Source organism: Cynocephalus volans, chromosome 6 (genome assembly GCF_027409185.1).
Source record: "Cynocephalus volans isolate mCynVol1 chromosome 6, mCynVol1.pri, whole genome shotgun sequence".
In the NCBI taxonomy this organism is placed as follows: Eukaryota; Metazoa; Chordata; class Mammalia; order Dermoptera; family Cynocephalidae; genus Cynocephalus; species Cynocephalus volans.
The window spans coordinates 52445455-52464659 of record NC_084465.1 but is presented as its reverse complement, the minus strand read 5'-3'; the positions used below and the strand labels follow the sequence as shown (position 1 = coordinate 52464659).

At 40.9% G+C, this 19205-nt stretch overlaps 1 protein-coding gene across 2 annotated transcripts in view; it reads left to right on the top strand.

Moving 5' to 3' along the window:
- MAGI2 (membrane associated guanylate kinase, WW and PDZ domain containing 2) overlaps positions 1–19205 on the top strand; it is a 1312517-nt gene that overhangs the window by 1245991 nt on the left and 47321 nt on the right. For both annotated transcript variants that reach the window (XM_063101323.1, XM_063101322.1), the window contains one exon: positions 7641–7779. In XM_063101323.1, the coding sequence (XP_062957393.1) occupies positions 7641–7779 (139 nt within the window). The remainder of the gene's footprint in view (positions 1–7640; positions 7780–19205) is intronic.

Sequence of the window (19205 nt, the reverse complement as noted above, 5' to 3'; positions counted from 1 at the left end):
CAAAAAAAGTTGATCTCATAGAAGTAGAGAGTAGAATAGTGGTTACTAGAGACTGGTGGGGAAAGGGGAAGGAAAGAACAGGGAGAGGGTGGTGAGAGGATATAAAATATTAGCGAGATAGGAAGAATGGGATCTAGTGTTCAATAGTAACATAGGGAAACTCAATTAACAGCCAAGTACTGTGTATCTTTGAATAGTAAGTCAAGATGATGTTAAATGTTCCACCACAAAGCAGTGACAAGAGTATGAGGTGATGGATATACTAAGCACCATGATATGATCATTGCACACAGTGTGAATGTCCCCAAATATCATATTGTACTCCATACATATATACAATTATCATGGGGCAGTTGAGAAAAATAAATTAAAAGGAGAAATAGAGAGTAGAATAGTGGTTACCAGAGGCAGAAAAGGGGAGGGGGCGGGGGAACCAGGGAAAGGTTGGTAGACTGGTACAAAGTTACGAGGTTATAGTAAAACAGGAAGAATAAGTTCTGCTGCCCTAGGGTGACGATAGCTAATAATATTGTGTTGTATATTTCAAGATAGCCGGAAAAGAGGATCTTGCATGTTCTAACCACAAAGAAATTATAAATATTTAGGTGATAGATATGCTAACTATTCTGATTAGATCATTATGGAACATATGCATGTATTGAAATAACAAACTGTACCCCATAAACATGTACAATGAAAAAATAAATTAATTAAAATTTAAAAAGACTAAAATAAACAAAGACCTTAGATTGGTATGAAGTGATCACCCAGAGGGCACACAGAGGACAGGGGGAGTGGAGGACCTGAAGAGTGGGGCATCCACCCCAATTAAAAGTTCTAGAAGAGTAAGGAGATTTAGAAAGCAATCTAATAAAATTCTCTGTATGAGATTAGTGTTGGTAATATTTGACAAGGAAAAAGGAAATGTTTGGTGAGAAATATACCAAATTGTAACTTAGAACTCAACTACTTCCCCAATTGGGATACTGCATTATCTTTAAATTTCACATATATTTTCATGTTTTAATTTAGAGGATTTTAAAACTGGAATGAGAAGTGGAAGCTCCTGGAGAGCACCCCCATGTACCTCCGCCAAAGCCAGCCTCCCGGTCTGACTGTCCAGCCAAGGCAACACCCCCACTGTGGGGCACTGTGCCCAAGTCAAAGGCTGAACATTTTTCTGAGCTCTGACTAATCTTTTCTAAAGGGTGGATGCACAAATAATAAAAACATGAAGGAAGGTACATCACCCACATCAAGCAGCGAACCCTCAGAATTCTGCAGCAGCCTGTAACATCTTATACCAACCTGTTTCCCTGACCTTCATGGCCCTTCTAAGCAGGTATGCACTCAGGCATAACCTTGATTAAGGACCCTTTTGTACATCCATTGGGTCATTTCACACTTCTATTTGGATGAAGTTTCTTGAAAGATGTTGGCATGTTTTCTTTTTAAGTGAATACTGTCTAGAACAAAGTATAGAGAGTCTCAGACAGTTTTTTTTTTTTTTTTTTACGTAAGCAAGGCAAATAAAATTCACCATTTGGGTGCTCTCAACATGTGTTTCAACTTCCAGTTGGGTTAGAAATTTTCTGTCTGGAAAATCCTGCTGATTTCATGGGCTCCTGTGCCATGCTGCAGCAACTGTGCACAACAGTTTATAAAAAGATCTGGATCCTATAACAGGCACTTGGATCCCATGTAACTTAACAAAAGTCCAGTGGAAGAAATGGGAATGTTAACCAAAACACTCAATGTAATCCACTGAAAAATATTTTTACTGTAATGGTTATTAAATGTTATCTAACCGGAATTAATCATGAAAATAGCAAATATTAAAGGTCACTGTCAAGTTGAAAATCACCCATCCGTTGTTCCAGCCGGGCCATGAGGGCCTAGGCATCCTGTTCTCAGAGCACCCAGTGATGACGCCTGTAGTAGCAAAGACCTTACTTCTATTTTTTTTCCTGGCACTTTACAATTTCATTCAGTCTCAGTTTCCATTACTTTCTTTCAACCATTTAGCATTTGTTTCCCATAACTTTACCTGTCTCTAACCATTTGTGCAGGTCACCATTATGTAAGTACTCACTTGTCTGTAAGTACTATTGAAATTGTTATGGTCTGGCTGAAAATGCTTAAGGCAGTATTTCAAGACAGCTTGAGGCATGCTGAGGTGCACTAAAGCTTCACTTACCGTGTGGCGAGAATGGAGATATCTGCTCGTGCTATAACTGAGAAGCAACCCAAACATTCACTGACTCAACTGCAATGAACTGGAGGCCCATTTGTCAGGAACTGTGGCAGGTATAGATGACACAAAGACAAGGAGAGTGTTCCGTGTCCATGGGGGGTCTAATGTCAGTGGGAGAAACCAACCCGTAAGCGAGGGATTATGATGGCATTAATCTGTGACCTCGGACCACTAGTCACCAAAATTGTCCACAGAGAAGTCCTTCATGAAACAAGGAATTGAGATTTACCCATTATTATTGGCATAAAATTCTAAAGAAGCTCAATTCTTCATACCTAATTACAATCTAGGATCGTCTAGGACCATGCAAAATAGCGTCTGTGGTGCAGTAGTGGTATGAGGGCAATTAGCAGATTACAACTGGCTGCACACGTTCTTGGCGATGGTCCGAACAACCCTAGGAGCTGGGACTGTCATGACTCGGGGCTAAGTAAATCCAGAATTTAATCTATTTCTTAAAAAGACATGATTGAGCCAAACCAAGTACTTTCTTATAACTCTCATATAATTTGGCTGCAAAAAAGCATATAGTACAGAGTTTACATCTTTTCTTAAACCTAAACTATTAACCACTTAAGAAACACTGAGGTGTTTTCCATGGCAGATTTCCATAATTTCAACCTTCCATGTAGGGTCTTGGCCTTCCAATAGGAAGAAGAAAAAGGTTTTTTATCTGCAGAGCCCCAGGCACCCTCAGGATTTGATACTGGTTTTGTTAAAGAAAATTCTGCCTTGATGTATGAGCAGAAACGTATGGGGAGAAATGCAGAACTTCTTAGGCTGTGCCAAGAGATGAAAATCAACTCACTCAGGTGACCCTAAGACATTGCTTTAAGGTTGTTGATTGCCCCAAGGGGACCACAGATAAAAGTATTTCTTACATAGGAAAATAAAAAATGAATGCATAGAATTCCTCTTAAGTCCTTTGGTCAGTGTCCTTTGGTCGGTTTCCTAAATTTGACATCTCTATGACCCACACAAAGCAACAAACACACACACACACACACACACACACACACACACACACGCTCCTGAACTACCTCCATCTGGTTTGGTTCTTTCTCCCCACACACACCCTTCCCCTCCCTGCCCACTCCATCTCTCTCTCAATTCCAACTGGAAATTGATATTTCAGAAATTCTCTGAGAACAAGTAGGGAGCTTTAAAACGTCATTTTTGTAATGTAGCTCAGTTGAAGATAGCTGTGTAGTGGAAAGAGAATAAAAAGAGACTACATTAGAGTCACAGCTGGTCTTTTCCTTCATCTCTGAAAAAGCTGCAAGTTTTCTCTTTGTTTTATCAAATTAATTCCCCCTATTGTGATGTAGGAAAGTGACACTCTGTGGCCACACACTGGCAACTGCAGTGAAGTCAGATGAGGTCGGAAGGTAACGAGAGAACCCCCTATCCCCCAGACAAATCCATCTTCTACATCCAGATCCTAAGAGGATGAAAGTGAAAGAAGTCACATCCCACATTTATTTAGGAAGCTCCAGTTAAAATGATTATCTGATATTGGAATGAAAACGAATTAGTAAAGGGACACAAAAATCAACTACATTGTATATTGATAAATTTAAAAATTTTTAAAAATAAACTTTAAAAAAAGAATGAAAACAAAAATGCAATATTTTTACAATTTCTGTTATTACAAGAAGAGATAGGAGTCTCAAGGCCGGGTCTGGACTGTTTCATCATTGAGACTACGTCCAAATGAGTGGGCCCAGAGTCTGTGTTAGCCGAGGCATTTTCATAACATTACCTCACCACCACCACCCCCCTAGAATTTTTTTTTTTCTGTATTTGTTAAGTTCTTGGACTATTCGCAAACAACCATTGCTCCCAATGAAGCAGAAAATCAGCAGACCAGACCCCACTGGCATGGAGGGGAGGCTTGGGAGAGATTGAAAGCCCTTAGATGAGGGGCTAAGGACCCTCGACTTGACCTTTATCACAGTAACTCTCTTCTCTTCTCCCTCTGAGAGGACCCTACATGGAAGGTTGAAATTATGGAAATCTGCCAAGCAGTGAGATCAGCCCAGGTTCCTGGGAACTCAGTGAAAATAAGGTCTCTGACTCTTCCCAGAGCCCCATCCCTGAAAACCCACACAGGGGACGTTGGCCCAGCCCGTGTGCAGCCCTTGAACCTCGCTGCTTCCTCACCTCCCGCAGTTTTCAAATCCCCCCTTTTCTCCCATGCTACTTTCTTCTCCCTTAATTCTCATAAGCTCTTTGTAGGAAAAAGGGAAGATAAACACACAAGAGAATGAAAACATCAAATTTTCTAAGTCTTGCTATACTCAAATATGGTACCAGATGTGAATGACTCTTTCTATCACAGCGCAAGATGCTTTTCACCCTTTCATCCTCCACATGACTTTTTGTTGAAACATCAGTCTCAGGACACTAGTGTCCTCAGGCAGCAGTACTTGATTTTTGGGTAGAGAGTGCTTATAACCCCTTTTCCCACAGTTCTCAAGATGCCCAGTGTGGAAATGTTTCACTCATTCATAAATACAAGTACACATAGTGTACCTCATGTCAGTAACACAGTTAAGGAGGACCCTGTCCCTTTGTCCCATCATCTCCTTTCCCACAGCCTCCTAGTGTCTCACTTGGATAGACAATATGACAACCCCACAACTCAGCTCCCTTCTTTGGTCTCCCACCTTTCTCTCCAGTCCACTCTCCTTACTGATGTCTCAGGAAGATTTCTAAACACCACTCTGCTTCCCTAGCCAGGTTACCCCCTGTTTAAAATTTTCAGTGCCTTTCTGTTGCCTTCAAAATAAAGCCCAGACTCCTGAGTAGCATAGCAAACTATTGGCAATTCCCCAAACATACCTCAGTTCTTGGGGTCTTTATATATGCTGCTGTCTCTCTGCCTGGAATGCTTTCCCCCTCCCTCACCTATGGAACTCCTGCTAATACTTCAGAACTCAGTTGAGATGTCACCGGCTCTGGGCAGCTCTCTCTAACTACTCAACCCACCCATTCTGGGTTAGATGTACCTCCTTTCTGTTCCTTAAGTGCTTTGTGAATGTCTCTGTCATAGCAAAGATGCATTGAATAGTAATTGTCTTATTTACCATTTTTCTCCCCAACTAGACTGAGAACTTATTGTAGATAGAGACTGTGCCATTTATCTCTATAACCCCAGTAGATTGTCTGGCACATAATAGATGTTCATAAATTGTTTACTGAGTGAAGACACTCAAAGTCTAGGAGGGAAGACAGAGAATCATAAATCTGCATTGAGGTGTGATAAGTAACAGAGAGGGGTGCAGTGACTAATGAACAGAGAGACTGGACACCTCTGCTTGGGAAGAGGATAGGGTCAAGGAAGGTGCCCCAGAGGAGAAGATGCTTGGGCTGACCTTGAAAACATCAGGAGATCGCCAGGCCAATGGAGAGAAGGCAAAGAGAACAGTGGCACGTGGAAGGGCCTGGATGCCTCAGTCAACGTGATGCATTTGGGAAGATTTTCCTTAGAAGAATGACTTTTGTAACAATAAGAAGAGATTGGAGGGAAAGTGACAGGAGACTATTGGAGTGATCTGAGTGAAGGCCTGAATGGAGCTAGTTAGCAATGGGATACATATGAGGACCAGGACAGATGCAGAGAAGTTGAAGAAATGAGTCCAGTGTGACCCCCAGGTCTCTGGCTTGGGTGAACAGTGATGCCATTAATCAGGATTAGAAATTAAGAGGAAAAACTGCTTTGGGAGAACGGTAATAAGCCCAGTCTACTTCTATTGATTTGGAGCTGCCTGTTGGACACCCAGGTGAAGATGTTTGGTAATCAATTGGGTACGTGAGTCTGAAACTCAGAAGAGAGTCTAGGTAGGAATGAGGACTCTACATATGCAACACTGTAGGAACTTTTACTTCTACAATTAATATAATTTACTTCTACAATTTAATACAGTGCCATGAGGTTTTACAAGTGGGTGAGGATTGCTGGGGGAGGGATAATTGGTCCCATTTCTGCCACTGGCTTAGATACGTGGCCTCTGACAAGCTACTCAACTGCAGATTGTGCCTATCGCCTTCGTAGGAGAAAATACAATTAAGGAAACTTGAAGAGCGGTGTTGGCCCTAAAACAGAATCCTGTCTTCCTGGTTCTTCTGTGGAATGTCAAGCCATGCCAGTGAGACCGACCTCCTCCACTGCCCAAAAACCATACTTCTGAAAGCCACTGAGCACACAAAGGGCTTTACCTTCATTGCATTGGAAGCCTCAGCCCTTACAGAGTCCTCTTTAGGTAGAAGTGTCAATAAACATGTGTTTGCTCCCCCCCCCCACCTTGGGGGTCTTGCCTTAATGCCCTCTTTTCATTGTGATGGCAACTTTTTGTTCCCATTCTTGCCCAGCTGGCAGCATCCACTTTAATCACAATTGGCTGTAGAGAGTTTGTCTGCAATTTTGTCTGCATTTTAGAATTTGGATGGATATCTGCTTTGTTGAAGGGATCCAACTAAAATAACATTTTTGCAAAGCAACTTATTGTGCTTTCCTGGCTAATTTCTCTTGTTACTTGCACTGAAATGAGATATATTTTAATTCAAAGTTTCCTGACAGTAAGGGTACTGTGGGAATTACATGATATGCTCCTGTTTGAACCTCTTTTATTCCAAATATCTATTCACAACGGCTAAATGGGAATTGTTTAAGGAACCGAAGCATTTATGACAATTCAGGAGGGATTGGTGTTTAACCAGCTTCTAGCAATCAGGTGTGAGCATGGCAAAGATTTAGCAAGAGCATCGGTGGTGTATGGAGAATCGAGGATATCACTTTTAATTCAAGGAGCTGTGACAGAAAACTCATCATCAAACTTGAATATCAACCAACCCCTGTTTACAAAGAGGCAACACAGCAGTAGTACCCAGGGAAATTTTAATGATGCATAACAGAAATTCTCAGAGAAGCACAAAAACCAATCATTCCATCCAACATGCTGAATTAGATGCTGCACTAAGCCAAAAGCTGGCAATACGTTCAGTGCAAAGGTCTTAAAATATCTACTTCCTGATTCAAGGCAAAGGTGCCAGGTTATTTTGAATTCTGGTATCATACATATTCCCTGATTTTTTTTTTTTTTTTTAAGGCTAAGTAGTGCACAGCCTCTACTATACCGGCTAACTATAAGTGACATGTCCTCACAACCTCCATGGTCTGATATTTTCATTTCTATAAAGGTAGATGAAGTTTGGTGGTCAGGATGCAGCTGGGGATTAGCCTCTTCTAAGAAGCAGCAGGCTGCATCCAAATTGTTCAAATGCTGTCAGGAACCAGTCATCTAGGGATGCTTTTTTTTAATCTGTTGGAAATGCAACTTGAGATAAACCATCTTTGGCTGACTTAATTTTTTTAAATTAACAGGTAGGAGATCAAATCATTGAAATCAATGGAGAAAGCACAAGGGACATGACACACGCCAGAGCTATAGAACTCATCAAATCTGGAGGAAGAAGGGTGAGGCTGCTGCTGAAGCGAGGCACGGGACAGGTCCCAGAATATGGTGCGTTTCACGTTTTCATTCACCTTTCTTCTGTTTTCTGTGTACCATAAATGCCTATGCTTATTTATAAGACAACATCAGTTCTCTATTTCTACCTAAATATATATTTACCTATCAATAGATCTGTATACACATATGTATACTTAAGCCCGTGATATATATGTGTGTGAGCTCTTTGGCTCCCACGGGGAATGTTTAAAATATCAAATGTAGGACCTTTCAGGGCATCTCTGAGTGTGCAGGGAGATCCAGCACCACTTATATGTTAGAACTTTTGCTATTTGACCAATAGTCTTCTGTTCATTTGAGACCACAGTAATTTATCGATTATTTCCTAAAATTGCTCAGGCCTCAGACTGTCCCACAGGATTTGTAATTGGGGCTGGGAGACAAGCAAAAACAAATCTTTAGGGTGTTTAAGACTTAAACTTTGGTTCATGCAATGGTTGCATTGCCTTGGCATTTAGGAATCAGCCCCAAAATTCACTCCTATGTCGTGTTTATATATGCTCTTGAGGAAGGCATTTTAATTCATAGATTTTAAAGTTATTTCCCAGCAGCCCATTACAGACACCACAGACGGCATGACTCTAGTGTAACAGAAACAGCTGGTGATCATTACACGAAAAGCATCAAAACCTGAGCTAGTCTTTAAAAATCTCAGGGAGTGACAGAGAGACAGAAACAGACAGACATCAGTGAAGACTAGTGCAGATAGTACCTGTTCAGAGTAGGGAAACAGGATCTAACTGCTGATCTGAATAATGAGCATGAACTGTTGATCTAGATAAATTGACTCGCTTCTACCTCCATCCCCTACCCAAAAAACTTCCCCTTTCAAATTATGCTTTTTGTATACATCATCTAAGTAACTGACTAATATCTCCTATTTAGCAGGGCAGATCTATATCCTGAGTTCAGTTGAAACATCTGAATTCAAAGGCCCTTAAATACATGTTTCTAGTGTTTTATGCACCCCTCAAAGCCTACAGAAAGAGCTAGCAAGCCCTCCAATTGAGTCAGAAAGCATCCAGAAGTTTCTCTAGAGCTGACTCTATGCCCAAGGAGATATTTCACCCTAGGTTCCTACCCTTAATGCTTGGATCTAATGAAATATTTTAAAATATTAATATTCGCAATAAGCACAGGACTGATTCTGCTAAGTGGCACTGGTATTAATCCCTTTGTAAAGAATCTGAACTCTTGGAATACAGTAACTTTTTGCACCCTAGAGCATTAACTGATTTAATAATATCAAAGATTCAATAATATCAAAGCAATTGAATCAGTAATGTCGAAGAGATTCTATCACTTCTTAAAATTACCTCATTTTGACAGTATGTTTCATTCCATGGAAAGACCTATTATCAATACCAAGGAATTTTCCATAGAGTTAACGTTGTTCGTATTGTTCTAACAAGTTAATCTTTAAAAGTTATTCTGACTGACCTGACTATCCTGAGCTTTTCATTCTTTGTAGAATCACTATCTGGTCCACACATTCAGCATCCATCACACCAGCTGCTTGTCAGTAGTGAGCAGCTAAAACAATACAGCTGACCAGCCTGTGGCATAACTCAAACTCCAATGCATAAGTATGAAACCCCCTCAAATCATCTTGAAGAAAAAACAAAAACATGTTTTTGAAGAAGACAAAAATTCAAGATCACATCCACATTATTTCATTAATTCTTAGCATGATCCAACAATATCTGGTTAAGGAAAAATTCTCAAGTTAAACAACACAGAGTTTTTTACATATATGGGCACACTTTGGAGGAGCCAATTGTCAACATTGTTAATTACAGCAATATTGCAGAATTTCTTCTAGATATACTCTTCTAAAATGTAATATTAAATCATACTTGCTAGTAATGTTAGAACTTGTCAGCTACTTCTGTTACTAGAGTGACATGACTATAACATAACATTAGAGATGATGTCACAAAAGAAAGAATTTAATAGGGTAGAGCAATCTCCTTTAGAGGAGTAAAAGAATAGTCATAAACTAAGTACACATAAGTTCTTCAGGAGAATATAAGCTGGAAGATGCTTGGTTATGCATGAGAAACAAAGAAGGTTAGGGATCGGGTCAGCATCTTTGAGGATACTGCCATCAAATAACAATTCTGGAATGTCAGAGTGACTAATGCGGGGCAGTCAGGGGTTCCCAAGACCACCCCACATTCAGAGGTTTTCTACAAGGGCTCCTGGGGCACAGAATATAGTTGTCCTGAGAGCTAAGATTTATGACAGCAGTGTAGTGAAGAGACACAGTGGGATCATAAGGGGAAAAGACACAGGCGGGTCTGAAGAATCCACATGCAGCTTTCCTTATGCTTTTCCTCTCCCATGAGGAGTCAACCAGAGCACACTTTTCCCCCAGCAAAAAAAATGCAGCAACCTATGTTGCTACCTAGGGAAATTCATTGGAGACTCAGTGCCCAGGGTTTCTACTGGGGCTGGTGAGGCAGGCACCATCTGCCTGGCACATGCCAAAATTCCATACTCTCAGAAGGAAAACAGGTGTTCAGCACAAACCACATTGCTTGTATGAACAGTTTAGGTACAGTGAGACACCCTTATCATTTAACGAAGGGTTTATATTAGTACAGGGGATGATTTACGAGTCACACTCCCAGACATGGGCTGACGCCAACCTGGCAAGCAGACCTGTCTACAGAGAGCAGTCTCAGGCTTGCTATGTTAACCCTTCTCTGCACCAGGAGCAAGCCAAAGAGGTGGCCACCTTCATGAACTATAGAAACAACCTCAACGTACAAGAAGTGCCCAGAGCTGAGGAACATCAGAATTCCTCCAGTGTCATCAGCTAAATAGGCTACATCATGAAGCAGAATTTTTTGTCCATGATAAACTACAATGTATTTTAATAAAATTCTCAAAGGAGAGTTTGGTAACAAAGCAAAATAATAACAACATAATGACAAAGAAAATGCTTGAAGATGAAAAGAAAATGCTGAGTTTACCAGTAGATAGAACCAAGAATGTAACCCATTTTGTCTAAACACACCCTAATCATGGGGAAACTGGTTTTTCGGATCAAATATGAACTTAAAATTGTTTGTTTCCTTGGTTTGCCTTTTAAGATACTAAACTTGGCCAAAAATCCATCCTTAAAAGATTGTTAAAGTGGATGATCAGAATCCACAGGAGACATACTTAACCTGTTAAGGAACTGTTTAGGCTTAACCAAGCCTGGGAAAGAGCGAACTTTGAAGACGAGGAGACCAGAGAATAACTGTCTATAGAAGGGTTTTAAGTGATACTCACGAGCCCTCCCTCTGATACCTACAGAATTCAGAATTCAGAATAGCTTTGAAGCAAGATACTTATCTGGACTTTTGGACTTGTCAAGGAAAAGCTGATCTCAGTCAAGAGAAATGCAAAACTCTCACTCTGAGTTCTTAAGGTGATCTGTGACAGAGAGATAAGCACAGGTACTATTAAAAGAAAAAAAAAAATACCAAGGGCAATCTGTCAGATCATTGACTAAACAAAATCAGTGTGAATCCAAGTGAGCTGAGGAAAGGAATAAACACGCTGCAAATACGCCCTCCACAATTACCATAAGACTAATCGTCAGATGACACCTCAGCCAATTCAGAGGCATAAATCAACGAATGCAGCCACAAAAGTACTGACTGCACACTGAGGCTGTCAAGCAGATGCAAGGGGAGTTGGAAAATGATAAGGGCTTTGAAGGAGAAGTTGCTTTTATAGTTAAATCCTTGAAGAGAAGCGCAGGAGATAGATACTTCAACTCTAGTCCTCAGGATAAGAATGTGTTGATTATAAACTCGATGGAAAGTGTGAGTTCCCCCACCCCTGACATGCATCTCAACAATTGGCAGAAATAAGGAAACTTTACTCCACCATACTGAGAAAAGAATCAAAAGATGATGCATTAAAAGCAGTGCCCTTCTTAATACTGGTTATTGCTAATCAAATTAAATCCAAAAAGGTTAAGAAAAAAGGAAGACTGCATTATGGTTGTAAAACTGCACAGGAATAAATTATACAAATTAGCTCCCTGTTTTAAAAAACAGGTGTCCTTCATTAGCATTCAAGTAAATACAACATGAACATACACTGATTTATAAACTGAGCCCCAGAGCCAGGATCAGGGGAAAGAGAGGTGCCACTGGATGAAAAAATTCCCAGCACAAGCAGCTCAGACCAAAGTGGAGCATTTCCCTTGGTAACATTTGCTGTTCAAAGTTGATCAAAATAAAGCAAAACAGAAATAGGCTTTTCAGTCCTGGTAGTGCTCTGGCCTGTTTATTCTCTTAAAAAGCAACAGGGCAGGTCTTTATGAATGAAACACTGAAGAAAGTCCAATCGTAGGTGAGGGTCTCAGTGGTTTTAGGAGGCCAGGCAGGATTAAAAAGGATGAAGCAGAATTCTAACAATATAAATGGCCCAGCAATAACTAGAAACCACATGCCCGCACAAAGGGAAAGAGTTAGCCGACTGGTGAATTATACTTCCATCTACACTTCTATTTTCAAAGTTGACTATATCTTTAATAGATTTGACTTAATTATGGACCCTTGGTAAATAAAAGTGTTTATGTTTTGAAGTATAATTAAACTGTACTAAGTAAAGTAACAGATGTGTTTGAACTAATGATTATAGCTAAAGAAATAAAGGGGTCAAATAGTTGCTTAGTTAAAAGTCTTCCTTTAATCAGTAAATAAAAATGACTTACGATAATCATATTGGAGCACCAGGTTAAGCAGTACTGGTCTCTACTTAGATGGCAATTAGAAATCTTTATTCTTCTTTAAGAATACGAGGGTACTTCAAAAAGTTGGTGGAAAAATAGAATTGAAGGTTAATGCAAATCTTTCCATGAACTTTTTGAAGTACCCTCATATACAGTATGCTGCCAAGTAAACATTATGAATATACCCTTATAATCTAGTTTACACTGATTTGTTCAGCAAGTCCTTTCTTCCCTCTGATCATACAAAGGTAAACTCCGTACATTATACCCTTACCAAATGTTCCATATGGGACAAATTCTGGGGTTGATATTATTAATGAGTAAAATTAATATCTCCTCAACTAAACCAGGATTTACTGAGCACCTACTGTGTCTAAGACACTTGGCAGGCACTGAAAGTAAGATTGGCCCTTGGTGAGCTGACAATCTAACAATGAGGTCATGTGTAGCTACTGTTTCTAACAGAGTGGTGACTAATGAAAAGGTCTCGAAGGATCTGCTCTCATGAAAATATTTAAGTGGGTTTATTAATTATTCATTGAGTTTAAAAAGCACTTCTACAGTGTTAAGGATCCTTGAAGAGCACTTGGCTTCTTCAGTTTGTTAAGCATTTCCTTTGTAATATTTATGCCAATAATTTATACTATCCTTGAAGAAAGGACTTGTTGAGTATGGATAAACCCCTGCTTAGACCTTGTCTGAATTATTCTTAATTCCAAGTTAGTGAGTCAAAACTTCACCTAACAAATTTGCTAATCGTTAGTCTTCCCCTGCTGTGGCCATCAGCCACACTGGGAGCCTGGAGCAGCATCGCCTCATGTCCTGGCCTCCCTTCGGTCCTGGCCTCGTGTCCTGGGGCCTCTCGGGTGTGCTGATATGCTCCAGCAGTAAAAGACAAAAGGAGAGTCACCATTCCCTTAGCCTCTTCCTCAGAGACCACGTGTATGAGAGCTTTAAGTGGCTCCATAGCCTTTGCACTAATTCACCTGCATTTTTAATAGGGCGAAAGGCACTTGCTTCAATAATAAATTCTGAAATTTAATTTTAGCTTCTGACATTCATGGTTGAGCATATCTTCCTTTTCCTTGAGAGGCTCCACAAATCACTCAAGAACACCTTCTGCTGAGTAAGAGAAAATGATAAAGCGCCCAGGGAAGGAGACAGGTTGTCTGGCAGAACCCTGGGCTGCACCATGCAAAGAACAGGGTTCTTCCCGACTAAAAGGCTCAAGACTGCTCTCTGAAGCATTTAGGTGACCCCAGGAAATTCTCTAACCATAAAACTTGCAATAGGCTCCTGTTTCATGGAGCCAGAGGCACGGGCTTCCTTAAAGAACATACAACTCTGAAATCCCTTTCCCTGATGCTCAGCAAAAACCTCATTCATTATTTTAAGCATTTTTAGGATGAGAGTGAAATGCCATTTCTTCACATTGTTTTACAGAAAAATTATGGACTATGATGATATCCCTTCTTTTTAGATACTCTTACATAATTTCCAACATGCCTTTTTCTCCTTAAGTATATGTTAAGTAACCCCCTCCCCCACCTGCAAGTCTTCACTTGTTAGATATTTCAAATTCTGATAAAATCTATTAGACCACATAGTGATCAAGAAATCTATCAAGAACCCATTTAGCTCTTGAGGTCCATCTTCCCTCAATTCCCAAACATTTAAGTTTTAAAGGAGATGAGCAGATGAAGCGATATCTTTCCCAAACCACATTGAGAAGGGCACCCCACATGGATCTTGGAAACCAGAATATTCCAGCTTCTCCAGTACCCATTCTGGAGAGTCATATTTTAGGGTCTAATAAGAACATTCCCTTCCTTGCCCCAAAATGAAGATGAGCTCTCCCACAAGAGGGCTGCTTTCCACAAAAGAAAGGCAGCTTTCTTAGAAACTGCTGAATACTGTAAGAACATTGGAATGAACATCAAAGAAGTCACAGATCCAAGAGACTGTTTCTTACATGGAGGGGGAGAGGGGGGATGAAGAGTGGAGATCAAGGAGCAAGGGACAGGGTCAAATATGGAGACTCAGAAAATCTTATGATACAGAAGAAGAGAAAAAATTAACACTTCTTTAAGAGGAGTCAGAACTCTCTCTCTCTCTCTCTCTCTCTCTCTCTCTCATACATATGAACACACACACACACACACACACATACACACACACAGAGCAGTCTTAGAGCAATGATTCAGCCTTTTAAATGCACAGGTGCCTGCACTCCCTCTCACTCTCCGCATACCCTCGGGAGATTCTGACTGAGTCCATCTGGCCCAGCACTCTATATTTTTAAAGTGCCATCCCAGAGAGTCCAGGGAATGTCACGCCCTGGAGATTGTTGGATGTAGCTCCCCTAACTCTGTTGCACAGGCCAGGCCCACAGGAGTTTGGACTTTGCATTGCCCTCTCTGTGTCCTGTTGGCCTCCTGCTGTTTCAGTGTGTACCACACCACACTGCCTCCCCAACCGCCCTGCAGCCTGGCTCCTCCTTTGCCCATCTCTGAATTGCTCTTCATTATAAGACCTGCAGCCATTGAAACCTAAAGAAAGAAAGGATACCAGATTTTCCTCCCATTGTTCTCCCACTTTCCAATTCATGGCTTTTTGACAATTTGAGCCTAGAATATGACCCTGTGGCTCACAGCATGAGAGTGTGGTTCAAGACAAGCCTTCTAACACCTCAGCTAGACCCGTTATGAAGTGGTTGCTACCTGCCAAAGCTGTTTCTCCGCTGTCTGATTTTCTTTTGTCTTAAATAGAGACATTACAGAAAAGGTTTTGATCCCTATGAAGTAGTTTGCCAAGAAAGCCCTGCTGTTCAGACCCTCAAAGCAGAGCCGAATGTCGTAAGGCAAATTCTAGGGCAGGTCTAGCCAGCTTCCATACAGTTGGAAACGTCAAATCTCCAAAGCGTCACTTCAGAGATCCCCATGCCTACTGCCCTATCCTAGTCTTCCCTAGCTAAATTACTTACCAGCTTGAGTTCTTAAACTAGAGTACTCTCAACACCTCTTTCTAGTAGAAGAAATAGTGAGTCCATAGGCCAGCGTTTTTTAAGACTTTATTTTTGGAGTAGTTTTAGGTTCATAGCAAGTTTGAGAGGAAGGTAGAGACATTTCCACGTACCTCTGCCCACACATGCAGCTTCCCCTACTGTCAATGTCCCCCACCAGAGGGGTACTTTTGTTACAACCGATAAATCTACATTGCTACGTCATTATCACCCAAAGTCCACAGTTTACATTAGGGCTCATGGTGTTGTACATTCTAGGAGTTTAGACAAATGTGTAAAGACACGTATCTTCCATTACAGTATCATACAGAGTATTTTAACTGCCCTAAAAATCCTCTGTGCTCTGTCTATTCATCCCTCCCTCCCTCCCAACCCCTGAAAACCACTGATCTTTTTACCATCTTCGTATTTTTGCCATAAGGCCAGATTTTTGTTATTCACCAACTCTGCCTACAGCTTTGCTCAGAGTTAGGATGGCCCCAATGCCCTGTTCTGATAAAAACTTCTCAATATTTCTTTTTAACTAAACTCCCTCAGTCAGGACCAACCAAAGATAAAATCATATAATGCCTTACTCCAAGTTTGAGTTATATGCCCTGACTGTGGGAAAATCTCTAAACATTGAAAATCTCATATTCTTCAATATGCTATTTGGGTTCAAGATTTTTTTTTTTTTTTTTTTGACCGGTAAGGGGAGGGAAACCCTCGGCCCGGTGTGGTCTGCACCACATTCAGCCAGTGAGTGCACCAGCCATCCACATATAGGATCCGAACCCACGGCCTTGGCGCTACCAGCACCGCACTCTCCCGAGTGAGCCACGGGGCCGGCCCTCAAGATGTTTTTGAAGAACAACAAACACGCACTTAGCCCAGACTAAACAGCTGTTAGGTGCAATGCAGCTCAGACATTTGCTTGCAGAATGACATGCTTTTACACTTCTGTAGAAAGGTCTCTGGTCTTTTCAGCACACCCTCTCCAACAAATAGTGACCCTGGCTTTGTCAGGCCCTGGGTTTCAGGGCTGGACACATACATGCATAACGTGGGCATTCTATATGCCTAGCACAGTGTGCAACTCTCTGCTTTTCACGTTTCACTGTAGTTTCTACTCCAGGCTTCACAGCAATTTAGTTCCACCATGTTCTTAACCCTTTTATCTGATCTTCTGGGCATGAGGTTTCCCAGCACATGTGTCGTTCAAGCCTAGTAAAGGCCGTGTTTAAAACCAAATGAGAGCTTTCTGTAGGTGACACTAAAACAGCTTGATTGCTCTCATACAAAATTACTTGCATCCTGGCAGGGCTAAGTGGTAAACTCAATTAATAAATCCCGAAATTTAATTTCCACTTCTGACATTCATTGTTAAGCATTAGCTTCCTTAGCACAGAGAAGTTCTACTTTCCATTTAACCTCGAGGTGTTAGGTCTCCCTCTGTACTCTCCCTTCCCTCAGACACACACTGTGCTATGAAAAACATCCCTGGGGCATAATCCGAAATCAATGTGGAATGCTATTCCATTCTCTCCTTTGAAGCCATATATACACAGCACCACGTGTGGAACCAGTTGGGCACTTATGTGGAGAGGGTCATCCATGTATCCTGGCCAAAAGGGAAGGAGGCTTCCAAATGTCTGAGCTGCGTGGATTAAGTTCTTTTAATCCCATCAACCTCACAGTGAGCACATCCTCCTTACCTCAGCCTGGGTAGAGCTGAGAACACGGGAGCCAGCATTGCAGGGAGCAGTTATTGTCTGTCCTAGGGGCATGTTGCTCGGAGATTATTGACCTAGATACTCTAGAATTTCTAGTACCATCTTGTGTAGGTAAAAAGAACCATAGTCCACGAGTTGAACTAGACACACACAGCCACTAAGAGGCTGGTCTGAAAGCGCAGCACAAGACAGATGAGTAGAGCAGAAGAGGACAGACAAGACACTGCTGCATGCTTTTTCAGCTTTATTTATTCTAGAAAGCAGGTATATCCAGCAAGCCAACTGTGAACTTTGAATATAAATAAGCAAAGTGTTAGAGGTCAGGGGACCTATAAGAATTTATGAAATTTTTAGAGAAAACATAAATATAAACATGGGGACACCATGTCTTTATTTTTTGAATTTTTTAAAATTTAGAAATGATTACTGTGACTGGTTCTCAAATGACAGCTGGTATCACTAAAGCACCCCATTACTAGAAAATTCTACAAGAATTCAGATATTACCATTTCAAATTTTATTAACATTTGTGCCTCCATGAAAGCACCTCAGGATGCCCTCAATATCTTGAGAAAAATTTACTTTTGAAATACATATATAGCTCAGTCTTTCACTAATTTCACTTGCTGCATGCTTGATAGGGTTAGCTTTACTTAAAGTCTTTATTCTTACTACTTAGATAATGTTTATTTGACTGTTCTAAACATACTAAGCAATCTTGATTCTAACAGTAGTAATATATCTTTGTCACTGGTTCTGTTAATTCTAATGATTGGTCCTAGGCTGTTCCTCCCCTTCCTTTAGGAATGGTACCTTCCAGTCTCTCCATGTGCATGAAAAGTGACAAGCATGGGTCCCCATATTTCTACTTATTGGGCCACCCTAAAGACACGGTTTGTAAAATCTGCATGAATATTATCTTTCTCTAATGAGCCTTGGTTTTGCATATGTTTTTAACTGATGTATAATGCTCTCTCTTTCATAGTAGCTTGTCTAATTACTGCTAGAATTCTGGAAAATATTTATAGCTGAGACCTTAAAAGTGGTAAGAATAGGATTTGTGGGTTCATGCAAATTGGAGATGCACCGAGTTCTGTTGAAGGGCGGGGGAAGCCTAGAAGGGCCCCACAGGAAGAAAGGGTGGGGTGAGAACAACGGGGAGCAAGAGCAGAGATCTGCCCCACACACTTCAAAAAGGCCTCCCCGGGCTTCAGTGCAAATAACTAAATTTATTGCCTCTCAGCCCAAGCATGGACAGCTCCAACCTAATCACCCTTTTTGCACCAGACAGGAGAGCCACAGTCACCAGACATTCAAGTCCTAGGAACTCAGACCTTCTGGCACTGTGTGTACTTCCCAGCCTTTGTGCAGCTATCCGCTCAGGGCCAGTCTTCACACCTTCCTTGCTCCATACTCCATGAAGCACAAGTTTGATGAGAAAAAAATTGTTTTAACCCCGTTTGTGACTATATTTTTAAAGTAGTCATAACTTTACATCCAGACAGTATCCACCACTATTTTAAAATGAATGTTCTCAAGCATTGGCTATATTTTAGCCTAACACTGTAAAAATTCTTAAGGAAAGAAAAAGTATCATATATATAAATAAAGCAGAATGTAGATGACAGCCTTGCAACGGTGATTCAAGCAACTGTTTACCTTCCAATACATTCCTAGAGCAGCCCACATTTCTACTGTCAAATCCTACAGTGGCATGTGGCTACTGCCACAATTTAATTGGATCAAGATTTGTAAATGTCATTTTGGCTCTTTAGCAGACTCTAGTACTCATGCTCAGTCTCCACAGTTAGCAATGTAAGTATAAATCAGACTGACACATTTCTCAATTCTGGTTTGATTCTACCCCATTCACACTGTCACAGCCGTGGCTAAGCATCTCTCCACCAAATTCTTTTCAGCAAGCTCTCTGAATCTTTTCTAAAAC